The sequence below is a fragment of the Halyomorpha halys genome, unplaced genomic scaffold (genome assembly GCF_000696795.3).
Source record: "Halyomorpha halys isolate HHAL.00 unplaced genomic scaffold, Hhal_1.1 Scaffold190.1, whole genome shotgun sequence".
In the NCBI taxonomy this organism is placed as follows: Eukaryota; Metazoa; Arthropoda; class Insecta; order Hemiptera; family Pentatomidae; genus Halyomorpha; species Halyomorpha halys.
This window is the reverse complement of record NW_027105456.1, coordinates 392,480-406,076: the sequence shown is the minus strand read 5'-3', so window position 1 is coordinate 406,076 and position 13,597 is coordinate 392,480. Positions and strand designations below refer to the sequence as shown.

The window sequence follows — 13,597 nt, the reverse complement described above, 5'->3', positions numbered from 1 at the left end:
TAGAATAGTACTTAATGTTTTGAACTAAAAATCTGCTCAAGGATCTTCTTATGTTCAAAGAAAGAACCTGACAGTTGACACTGTTAGTAAACCGATTTTATGATGTTATCACCTTTTATCAGTTGATAAGATTAAACACCACTAGAGGGAGCTGTAGTTTTGCTGAATCACTGCACGAATTAGATAATGTCTAAAGTGACAATGACTTGGTCTGAGAAAAGCGTTTCTTAATTTAAGAATAATAGCTTAGGGGAGGGGGGCTCCCCCTAGATGTTTGGGATCCTAGAAAAAAAATAAAGAAAATAGTAGACTTATTTTATTGATGATTTCTTTTCGGAATCATTGTACATTTAGTAAGGTAACATTGTTGAGTTGACATCTTCAAGGATCACAGGATCAAAACCACACCATAGAAGGGACAAGATTGATATACGTGGATTCTTCGGTTAAAAAGGTAAGATTCAAGGGGAAACGAATAAAAAAAGGACATTTTTTAGATTCCATTCATCCTATTATAACTTGCAGTTTGTCATTTGAATAATCCAAGAATATTTGTTGAACATAAATTAATGAAGGCAACCATCGTAAATGAGAAGGTTGATATTTTTACCAGCAATCCCAGAAGGCTCATAGGAATCCTCTAAATCAACTTTTGTATTTTTTTATTTAGAGTGTGTATTGTGTCTATTTATGTACAATAATTAAGTGTATGCTCGATTTTCTATAATTTATTATGAAAATAGCTAATAAAAAATTAAATATTAATTAAGTTTAAAGTGGTTTAAATTAATTTAAGTGGTTCTGTATAACCAATAAATTCAACTTCCATCCTAGAATTATTATCACATATTTGTTAATTTAATTACCAAGACATACAATGGGGCCGCCCATAGCTCAGTGGTTAAGACACAGTCTTACCAATTTGATGTCTATTGGTGGTGCCGGTTCGAATCCGGCCTGGGGCGTCGACTTTTTTCATTGAGTGGCGGTCCCACAAAATGAAGAACTTTGACCCCCAACCATGGTTAGGCAGTATAGGACTCCAATGGGTCCAATGGTCTTCGCCGAAAAAAAAAAAAAGACAAACAATGTATTTATTGACTTATGTTTGTTCTGTGTAAAACATGAATCTGGATCTACACGATTTCTTCTCACCACAAATCTATTACTTGTACAAAAGATGACAGAACCGTTTTAATTTAATTTACTAGACATGTCATGTCTTCATACATTTATATTTGGGCAATGTTAAATCAAAAATAAACTGCTAAAGTTAATTAGAATAGACAGAATCTTAAAATATATTATCTGAAACGAGAGTTAATTATCGAACCCAAAGGTTAGGGAAATTTTTTAATTAATTAAAACACAGAGAGCAAAAGTACTTGCCAGTTAGCAGTTCTAAAACAATACAAATTGAAAACAAACATATGAATGAATGAATCCGGCACAAGCTCCCTTTGATTTGGGTCCAAACTCCGACACCCGACGGGTTGACCGCTAATTCCCGCCAACTTGTACCAGCCAATCCAAATGGCCCATCTACAGGCTTGCGCACGCGCGAATTTGCCTATGTATAAATATCAATAAATCAATCAATAAATTAAAAAAAATAAAATAAAATAAAAAATTATTATAATAGAATAAAAAATGACACAGTGCTTAGTTTTACATAACACAAGAAATAAGGGTACATAAAACATTTAATTAATCGCCCTCAAAGAATTTAAAATGAGTTTGTATTCTATAGTGGTTTTCCTTTCATCCATTTGTGCAATATATTTATGTCTACACTTATGATTGTGGAGTGTTTACTTCTTATCTCTGTACCAACAGTCTCTGCTGCACTCTAATTTCGGATGCCCCGAGTTTGCCACACGCTCAGGTGTAGGGGGTCTCAGGTTCTTCCGACCCGTTTCAATAGGATGGGGTGTTTACAAATTGCTGAATCACATATTAAAATTGCGATTCATTGTGCTGAGATTGCCCAATCTGTGTACAGTGATAACTCGTATCTTGTCATTTCAGGTTTAATATGTAGCTGAGCATTGTGATAGAGTCTAATTATAATAGCACTTAGCATGTTTCATAATGTTACAAAATTTCGATTAATGCAGCTCTGTATAGCGCCAATGTTTTCCTTCTCAAAACCGGTATTCCAAATCTTTTTCAAATTTCGTAGACTGTTAATAGTCCAAATGGAGAAAAAAATCAGTTATTTCACCCCAATTTTTTATTACTTTAATGAAAACTATGTATAATTACTAGTCAAAATTGAAAAGTCTGCCAAGTATACGTAGGGGAAATAAAAAATGGCGGCTTTTAAAACTAATTAATTTTTCATTCAGAGATCTATATCTTAAAAACTACCCACAATAATAGTAAATCTAAGAGAAAATCATTTAAAGTAGAGTAAATTTGCTAAACTGTAAGCCCTAATAGAGCTATTTACGTTCAATAGTTCTCGAAATATTTTTAAAAAACAATATTTCATAAAAATGTTGTACAAAACGTACTGAAAAAGATCAGTAGTTTGTGAATTTATTTTGAAATATCTATATCTCAAAAACCATTTGACCTACAGATGTCTGTTAACACTCAAATTAAAACTAGTTTAATGGGCTATGGAGTACTAGTATACGTTTATCGTCGTAGGAGTAGTAGTTTTCATGATATTTGCTAGAATAAATTGATTTATAGTTGTTCGGACAAATTTTATTTGCCAAATTTATATTCATATGTGAATATCATAAAAACTACTACCCCTACGAAGATAAGTGTCATAAACAACTTTATAGTAAGTTAAATTTTCTTTATTTTGAGTGTTGGCAGACATATGTGCGTCTTATGGATCTAGAGATATATTTTTTCAAAAATAGAAATTAACATTTTGTGAGTTTATTTTGTCAAATATCATAAAAACTACTACTTCTACAATGATAAACACAATTAACTATTGTGTAGTAAATTTAATTAGCTATAATTTGAGTGCTAGCAGACATCTGTACGTCTAATGGTTTCTGAAATAAATATTTTCATAAATCAAACTTATTGTCCGAACAACTATAAATCAATTTATTTTAGCAAATATCATTAAAAAAAAAACTATTTCAACAAAGGTAAAGGTCATAAACTACTTTATAGCTCATTAAACTATCTTTAATTTGAGTGATAATAAACATCTGTACGTCGAATGGTAATTGAGATATAGTCTTCTCAAAATAGATTCACTAACTACTGATATTTCAGTACACTTTTATGAAATGTTGCTTTTTAAAAAGCAATATCTCGAGAACTATTGGACTTAAATAGTCCTATTATGGCTCATATTTCAGCAAATTTACTCTACTTTAAATCACGTTCTTTTAGATTTTCTAGTGTTGGTAGTTTTTAAGATATAGAGCTCCGAATGAAAAATTATTGTTTTTTTAAGGGTTTGAAACAGCCGCTATTTTATATTCCCCTTCCTATACTTGGCAGATTCATCAGTTTTGACTATTAATTATACATAGTTTTCATTAAAGTAATAAAAAATTGGGGTGAGATTACTGCCTTTTTTTTTCCGGCTCTTGTACTAAAAGGATCGATACAAATAACACCAATCGCTGGCTTCACACATCAAACCATATGCAAATCTACAAGATCAGACTTGATGCAGTTCTCCCATATACACTTCGATTAGCGTTTACAGATTGGTTCAGTGTTTATTTGCATTTTAGGGATGCGTTCGCTACTAAGTCCCACAACCTTACACACCCATCTAATTCGCCACAATGCTGTAACATGAATTATGTTTAGTGGGTTCCTTCAATTCTGGGCCGTTTGTAGCTGAGGGGGTTGGAGCATCAACTTTATCTGTCTCTTGATTCCTGGGAGATCGACTTTTATTTACGTGGAGGTCCCACGAAATGAAACTTTGACCCCATCCTCCTCTATGGTTAGAATAGGCTCATATGATAGAAATGACCAGGGGTTCGTAAAAAAAAAAAGTTACCACAATTCAGCATTGTATAGCCTTCTGAATTCTGTTTAGCTCACCCTTTTTCGGCACAAATATTTTTCGTTGTACTTTATTTTCAAAAATTTTAAGGCACTGTTCTTCTCTTAGTGAAAGAGGTCACATTTCGCATATTTTCTACACTTCTTATTTCAATAAATATTGATTGACAGAAGTAGTACTCTTAAGGTGGTCGTTCAAGATCACTCCTGAGGTAGCTCATTGGTAAGGCAATGGACTACTGACTCCAAGGACCTGGGTTCGAATCCGGCTATGACAGATGATTATTATCTGTAATACTACCAGTAGCCGTAGAGTCAGCCCTGTAGGTCCAACCAGCCTCATAAGGTGGAACCCTTAATTGGATAAACATCTGACGATGGAGCTAGATTCTGACCTAATCACCTCCTTGCACAACCGTTAGTCTAGTAACAGTACTCCCTAACAAAGTACTGTGCTCCTGACTCCCTATGGATTGTAGGGGTACAGATTTAATTTAATTAACTGTGGAAAAACAATAGAAATATGTGAATTTTCGTCAATAATTAAGTAAATCTTTTTTCTTTGATGATGATTATTTCGTCTTCCTTTTGTTCCCATTTGATTGAAGGGTAAAAAATATTGCTCAAGAAATATGTTTCATTTATTTCAAAAACTCACATTTGTCACCTCCTATATTTTTATCTATTTATTTTATATTTTTATTGTATATTTATATATACCTCCTATAAAACATATTTTTCTACCATTATTATCATTATCCTAAGGGTCGGAAATCCCTTCCCCACCTCGACCCAATTGGATCTTTGGTGAGTCACCCCTCTTTTTCACTAGATATCCCATATGAATCCTGTTTTTCTTACTACGTTCATTAATTTTTTTGGGTCTGTTTTAGTAATGTCTTTAGGTTCCATTCTATCCTGTCCCGAATACTGCAGTCATCGGAAGGCAACGGATCCACATTCACACAGAATATGTTGTCCCTTTTCTTCGTCTTCCATTCATAGACGAAAGTTGAATTTTTTCACCATGAAGATTTTTATAAACACTTTTAATTATTTATTGGCATAATAAGAGAATTTTCGTCCAATCGCATCTTTTGTGCCTTAGCTTCAAATTCAGCAAAACTTCGAAAGATATTCCAATAACAGAACGTCCTATTGATACAAGATATATCTGGAAGTTTTTCCCCAATTAGAAGTCCAATTAGCTGTTTGCCTTATGAAAAATGCACTCGGTTCTGCGATAGTCACTTTCTCCAGCCAACATAAATCTGATAGCATTCCTGACAAAGTGACACAGTTGCATTCTTGTTCAGTTCAACCTCGTTACAAGATGCTTCGGTTTTCTAGTTTTTATTTATTTCTTAATCTTCTCTTCTGCCAGACCTGGTGTTTAAATTATTACGGACAGATCTGTAAGTGATTATATGTACCATAAATTTTATTAAATGAATTGAAGGATCCACTTTAAAACTTGTTTCCAACTTATGGTATGTGGTATGATTCGGAAACAAATATTTTTGTGAAGATTTATTGTTAAAAATATTTTGTTAACTATCTTTTTTTATGTTAGTAGCTGGAAGGTTTTAAAAGGTCAAAGTTTCTCAAAATTCACTATTAAGGAAACTAATTATACTTCTAATATTTTCTGAAAAGAGACCCTTTTAGTTTCAAATCAGGTGTGGAAGTGGTCTGAACTCCCCCCCCTTCCTTGTCATTTATGATATACAGGTTACCGCCGTATCCTGATCATGGAGGGGAGTCAAGATTTAATTTTGTGGGGACCGCGACATAAATAAAAATCGACCACCCCAGGCCGGATTCAAACCAGCGCCGCGTCAGTCACGAGCCAGTAAAAGATGGCGCTTAAACCCATTGATGACAGCATATATTTTTGGAGACCATCCAGAGAATCCAAAAAAATTTTTTTTGTCTTCGGCCATTTTTGATTAAAAAAAAATTTTTGCAATTAAAATCATTCCCTTTGTAACTCCCTACGTACAAATAAGATGATAGCATGCCGTGTATGGAGCTACATCACAGGAAAGAGAGGTTGTTGGAGGAAGCTGTATGTTTGAGAGAGAGGAGTTTCCTTACCTTGGATCTCAGGTCACAACAACAAATAATCTGAAATAAAGCGAAGAATCACAGCGACAAACCGATGCTATTTTGGTCTGTTGAAAGAGTTCTGGAGTAAGCTCATTAGCAGGAAGACAAAAGGCCATTTATATAAAACTCTAATTAGGCCTGTCCCAACATATCCCTCCCAGACATGGACCCTGTCCACACAGGATAGAAATAACCTGCTCGTCTTCGAGAGGAAGTCTTTCTAAGAATCTATGGGCCGGTAAGGGATGAGGAAGGCTGAAGAAGAAGAAGAAATAAGGAACTCTATGAGCTGGTCTAGGATATAGACATTATGACCTTGTTAGGCTAGGACGCCTTGGGTGGGCAGAACATGTTGCATGGATAAGTCCCGCCGAAATCAGAAGAAGAGTCATGGAAGAAGAAATCCATTGTCCAAGAAGAGTCGGACAGCCCAAGTTCCGGTGGATGGATGATGTGGTACAAGACGCACAAGACCTGCTTGGAGTCCTGAATTGGAAGGCAGCAGCCGAAAACTGAGCCAAATGGCGGAGGCTCATAGTGGAGGCCAGTACCCATCGCAGGGTTGTTGCGCCACCTGATAGATAGCATGCCACGTGTGTAGCTCCTCTGAATGTTTTTATTTCGAGTGAAGGATTGCACACCAGGTGTACAATATAAAATAAAATAAAAACACATTATTAAGTTGAACAACGTTTATTCTAAAACTAGTCAGGTAACCTTTTTTTTTAGATATTTATTTATCGCTATTTACAACTGTACATTATAATACATTTAGTAAATCTGATCTCGGTTAAATTGGAGTGTTACATGCGTGTTGAGAAACTACCCATTGGCTTGGAGTGCTGCCGTTTTACATTAGCAGGTCTCGTGGCCATCTTCTTTTCAGGCGCCTTGGAGGATTGTCAGGAATTGAAGAGGATACAAGGTTAGAAACTACGGGGTTTGAGTGGTTAGGGAGTTTATAATGGAAGGAGTGATATCTGGTTCGGGATAGATCGGTTATATAGGGAACATTAAGGTCTTTATGTATGATTTTATTTGTGACAAAGTAAGGAGTATTGAGGATTTTACGAAGGATTTTGGATTGTAAGGATTGAATACGAGAGGAATTCGAAGGTTTAGTGACAAAGTAAGGAGCATTGAGGATAGACGGGTAACATGAAATCCTTAGATTAATTTTTATTAATATATTCTTGTTTGAGAGTGGTTTCGTTTATTTAAAAACAAATTTGATCCTTTTTTTTTTTTTTTCTCAACTTTATTCTTTACAAACCTTCCAACTTTTCGACCCTCAGACCATTCTCAAGGATACCTTCAGTTTGATGTTATTTTCCTTTTTAAAATCTTAAAAATACACGCTAATTGCCTTTGTCCCATATAACTTTTTCTATATAATTCCTTCTTAAATTTACAATCCACTTCTCTTCTTTATTTCATTTACATTTGCAAATTGGTTCTATTTTAAGGTTGCAAATGTAAATGAAAGAAAGATGAGAAGTGGATTGTAAATTTAAGAAGGAATTATATAGAAAAAGTTATATGGAGGCAGTAATTTAATGAGATCTGATTGTGTTTATTTTTTTTTAGATTTATTTATTAGTTATAAATTAATAATTTCTTCTATTAAACAATTCAAAGATATCATTATATTGTTGCAGATCTGAACGGTACCCTGTTCTCCAATCCCGCCAGTGACCAGTTGTTGATATGGGGCAAGCTTCATCCCGTCAGTGAGAAATTATAAATATTTGTTATAACATTATAATTTAATTGACAATATAATACTATATAATATTCAATATAATATAATATAATATTCAACCAGCGGAATGGCCCCTCCCCGTTCCAATAATCCACTAGCGTCAGCCAACTATCTTTACAACCTTCATTGGACCCCTCACCTAACCTTATAATGCCAAAAGGCAATCCAAGGTATCATTAACACCCAGATATACATATAGCGTACCTCCTATATGTACGTACCAAATATTCAATAACATCATTACAGGAGGGTATGGAAAAAAAAAAAAAAAAAAAGACAATATAATATAACATATAGCTAAATGAGGTAGATTGTGCCAGTGATTTCTAGGCCATTTGCCAATATCATTATATTTGTGTGTATTTATTTATTATAATATAGTAATATAATTTATACTATATAATATGGCACTAGATTTTATAATTAAATTGACGGGCGCAGCGAATTTGATTGAATTTAAAAATTAATTTGTTTATCGAAGCCGCGTCACTAAACCAAGTCATGTGCGTTTGTCTTATTTTCTTTATCGTTAGAAATTAATAAAAACTACTGTTCTTTATCTTTATTTTAAAAGTTGGTAAATGGACAGTTTCCAATCGATTTTCTATTTTATATCGATTATTCTATTTTCGATCTATTTTATTAGGAATGATAAGAAGATAGTTGAACGTGGATAACATATGTATAAGGAGAAGATGGTTGTGGGTGCGGTCAGAGAATAACAAAAATAACTTTTAAAAAACTTATTTAATAGTGCCAACGTTTCGGCCAGAATTTCTAGCCTTCATCAGCGCTCTCCTAAATACTTTCTGAAAGTTGTTAATATGATAAGCTTTGATATGTATTAAAAATACCAACATGATAAAAATAGAAGTTAGGTTAAATTTGATTAGATAGGTATTAGGGGTGCTCATTGTCGGAATTTGCCGCCTCTTAAAACGCAGGCCAAGAAGGGATTGACTTGCACCAGTTGGGGAAGCAGCATAAAGGGATAATAAAGGACTTACTGTACAAGTACACCGAATAGTACAAGAGCCCAAGAGGAGAAAAAAGGCAGTTATCTCACCCTAATTTTTGATTACTTTAATGAAAGCTATGAATAATTAATAGTCAAAATTAATGAGTCTGCCAAGGATAGTTAGGGAGAATGCAAAATGGCGGCTGTTTGAAAGCGATAAAAAAAATTAATTTTTCATTCGGAGCTCTATATCTTAAAAAGTAGAAACAACACAAGAAAACCTAAGAGAACGTCATTTAAAGAAGAGTAAATTTTCTAAAATATGAGCCCTAATAGAGCTATTTACGTTAAATAGTTTTCGATATATAGCTTTCCAAAAAGCAACATTTCATAGAAATGTTGTATGGCACGTACTGGAAGATTAGTAGTTAGTGAATTTATTTTGAAAAATTTATACCTCAAAAACCATTTGACGTACAGGTGTCTATTAGCACTCAAATTAAAGCTAGTTTAATAAACTATAAAGTAGTTTATGATGTTTATCTTTGTAGGAGTAATTGTTTACATGAAATTTGCTAAAATATATTGATTTATAGTTGTTCGGACAAATCTTCATTTGCCAAATTTATATTCATATGTGAATATCATAAAAACCACCACCCCTACGAAGATAAGTGTCATAAACTACTTTATAGTAAGTTAAATTTCCTTTATTTCGAGGTTTGGCAGACATCTGTGTGTCTAATGGTTTCTGAAATGAAGTTTTTCATAAATAAAACTTATTGTCCGAACTACTATAAATCAATTTATTGTAGCAAATTTCATGAAAACTACTATTCCTACGAAGGTAAAGTTCATAAACTTCTTTATAGACATCTGTACGTCACATTCCTGAGATATAGATTTCTCAAAATAAATTAACTAACAACTAATCTTTCAGTAGATTTTTAATAAATTTTGCTTTTTAAAAAGCTATATCTCGAGAACTATTGGACGTAAATAGCTCTTTTAGGGCTAATAATTCAGAAAATTTACTCTTCTTTAAATAATGTCCTCTTAGATTTTCTAGTGTTGTTGGCAGTTTTTAAGATATAGAGCTCCAAATGAAAAATTAATGTTTTTTAAGGTTTTGAAACAGCCACCATTTTTTATCCCCCTACCTATACTTGCAGGCTTATCAATTTTGACTATTAATTATATCTAGTTTTCATTAAAGTAATAAAAAATTGGGGTGAGATAACTGTCTTTTTTTCTTCTCGGCTCTTGTACTAGAATGAGGGCTTGACCTACATCACACCGGCCGTAAATACAAGCGGAGGAATCATGAAGGAATCTTCAACGTTAATAGAGAAGTCGGTGAGGTGAGGTCTACGCCCCCTCCCCCCCCCCACAAAAAAAAAAACAGGAGCAGCCAATGGGACAGGTCAAAAGAAATATTTTTTGAGGAAGGGGGAAGAAAGATAGACACTCTGGGGAAGAAATCGGAAGGAGTTACAAAGTACTGCAGAAGTCGAGGACCCCAGCAATGAGTGGCCGATGAACAGGAGCATGTCTTAGCCGTAACACATAAGATAAGTTAAAATCCTAAGATGCTACTTTGAGTGACAAAAATAATTAAAGTTAGAGTCAATAGAATATGAATGGTCTCGTATGTTATTCTCAATCCATAGCAAATGATATATCATTCTATCTCTTACATCATTATATCTCAATTTTAAATATTTGTAGAGAAGAGAAAGAAATGCTTTATCCATTCATGCTGCCCAAATACATCGGATTGCCACATAACACAGCATACTGGTCAATCCGTGACTGGACATATATATATTACATATTTTTACATGATATAATATAATAGAAAGATAACATTTTTTTTCCCACAGTTTTCTTTTACTTTCCTTTTACAATTAATACCAGTCTACAGACTAAATACAAGTTTTTCGATTTATTCCTTTTTTTCTTTCCCTTCCATTTCACAACCCTTATTTCATTTGATCAACACATTCCCCTATTTAACAAATATTAAAATAATAAAGTAATAAATAAAACAACAAATAAGATATGCGATCCATGCATGTGGTGGTGGATGATTCTCAGGGAGTCAAGTATTATATTCTCTGTCATCCTAGCCACGTCCTGGACATCGACCCCGAGGTCCTCCATGAAGCTCCTAGTTGTGCTGGGTATCGTTCCACGGGCTCCGAACCAGAGGCCTCTCACGTTGAAGTCTCGTTCTGCGAAGCCCTCAGAGAACTTAACATAATGCTAACCCGACTTCATGTTATAGTTTAGAATCCCGGTATGCCACCTGATTAGTACAGTCTAGTAAGTTGGTGAACACGACATCATTGGAAAGAATATCAAATTGTTGGTTATATACTCGTAAGAACAATTATATCCAGTATACCAAATCAAGGGGGTCTGTGGTATCTAGTTCTAGTAGTATAGCAATACTTTTCTAAGAATTGTAGTTTGGTTCCCATTAGAAACCGATAGAGATATATAATAGAAATACATAAATAAATAAAATGCTGTTTCTGGAACCAATAGCCGTAGGAAAGCTGTTAGCAGGAAATATCATAACTGATTCTTTTCTATTTAAAGACTTAGGAGTTAAATCTTATTATGTTTTTTTATTATGTATTTTTTTTATTCATGTATTAGTTATTTTGTACTTTAATATGATTTAAATTCTTGCATAGGATCCTCCAACCCTGACTACTAGTTCGGGATCTCCGATCGACGACTTCGAAAACTCGCTCACCGCTGGCAGCCAAGGTCCCATGCTCTTGCAGGACAACACCTACTTCGACCAGATACAGAACTTCAACAGGGAAAGAATACCGGAGAGGGTCGTTCACGCCAAAGGAGCAGGTATGAGCAATGTACTCAAGAGTTAATCCAAGCTGCCAAGAGAATAAAAAAATGTTATTTCAACCCAATTTTTTATTACTTTAATGAGAACAGTACATACAGTTACAAGTCAAAATTCATTTCACTGCCAAACATAATAAGGGGGAATAAAAATCGGTGATTGTTCTAAAAGTTCCAAAAAATTCATTTTTGATTTCTTTAGAATAAAAAAAATATTACTCTTATTTTCTGTTGGAAAAAGCTTCAGTTTTTATCAAGACAGTATGAGATACAGTAAATGTCATTTAAAAGTAAAAATTGAAATCATATTGGTAGACTAAAATTAGAAGCATTATTTTGCAACAATGATATTGTTGTAATATAATCAGATATTACAAAAAAAATTGTTTAATAGCAACGATAAGAATAATAAAGAGACTAGGAAGTTGGATACTTCCGATATTCGTAAGGATATTTTTCATTAGATTTATCGATTCCTTTAATGGTCCGAAAGCACATGAGAAAAAATGGATATTGACTGGAAAACAACTTTAGCAACAAAAAAAACTTTGGCTGTTTCGAAGATACAAAAAAATAATTTTTGAATTATGTTGAGTAAACAAAAAACTGTGCATTTTTTTTTTTGGAGAAATTTTCAATTTTTACCTGTATTATACAGTCAACATTGATGACTCTGCTAGCTATGGTTCTCTTAGCTCTTCGTTATATCAATAGTCCTACGTTTCGGCCAATTAGGCCATCCTCAAGGACAATCTAAACATTTAACAGCTTATTATACATTCATTTGTAATAATTATGACAAGAACATTATTACTAATAATATAGCATACCTTCAAATATAAATTCTCACCTCACGTTGACACATAATGTATTTAGATTGTCTTGAGGATGGCCTAATTGGCCGAAACGTCGGACTGTTGATATAATAAAGAGTGTTGAGACTAAACAAGGACACCATTTGGTTTATTTAATAAATAAATACCAGTCTCAAGAAATTGAAAAAATTATATTTTTATTTTCTGTGAATTAAGGTTGCTTTCTCGTTTTGTTTTTCAGCCTTAATGAACGCCTGAAATTCAGGTCAAAACGTAGGCAAAAATAAATAAGATTTGCATCCTTGTGCATCTTTGCTGACTGCAACCCAGACCATCTGCTTCTCATAAATGAGCTGGCAACAGGTGCATATCTATGCATTCCAAAAGGATCTAAGTATTCGAAATCTCTCTCGCTAAGTCATGCTTATAATATACCGGACAAACATCAGGCCTGTAGTCTTGGTGTTCTTCAAGGAGGCTACAATCGGAAGGTTTAACAACGTGAAGTGAATCCCAGAGGATTCCTTATGAAGAAGATTGTAGCCACCTTGAAGAACACCACAATTCCGGGTTCATAATATGTCTCCATTTACTTCCATTGCCTTCTGTTACTACAGGCCTGATGTTAGTCTGGTATATTATAAGGATGACTTTGCGAGAGAGACTTCGAATACTTATAATAATCCTTTTGGAATGTATGGATAAGCACCTGTTGCTAGCTGCTAACCTTGCTTTTATTTCATCTTTGATGCTGTTTCCAATGTGAAAACTGACCCAAGATATTCGAGATTTTGTTCATTGTAAATGCTGACCACATAAAATATATACTAAAAAATATAATTAACTAATATCTCGTAAAAGTAGTATAAAGGTTGAATTTCAAGGCTATTTGGTACCATTTTGATTATTGAGGAGAAGATGGTTGGGGGTGCGGTCAATGAAAAACACAAATAAGTACGATTAACTTATTTTAATATGCCAACGTTTCGGCTAGAGTTTCTAGCCTTCTTCAGGGCTAAAAACCGAACAAGATAACAACCACAGTAAGTATAGAAAAAAAAATAAAAAAATAAAAAGAAA

General features: G+C 33.7%; 1 protein-coding gene across 2 annotated transcripts in view; it reads left to right on the top strand.

The window, feature by feature from the left end:
* Positions 1-196: 196 nt before the first annotated feature.
* LOC106679282 (catalase) overlaps positions 197-13,597 on the top strand; it is a 30,680-nt gene continuing 17,279 nt past the window's right edge. Inside the window, exons 1-3 of one of the 2 annotated variants that reach the window (XM_067051378.1) lie at positions 197-454; positions 7,767-7,834; positions 11,531-11,702. In XM_067051378.1, coding sequence (XP_066907479.1) covers positions 11,612-11,702 — 91 coding nt within the window. In that variant the 5' untranslated portion in view covers positions 197-454; positions 7,767-7,834; positions 11,531-11,611. Of the gene's footprint in view, positions 455-5,300; positions 5,415-7,766; positions 7,835-11,530; positions 11,703-13,597 lie in introns of those variants that run through there. The other variant, XM_014418349.2, reaches the window with a different exon arrangement.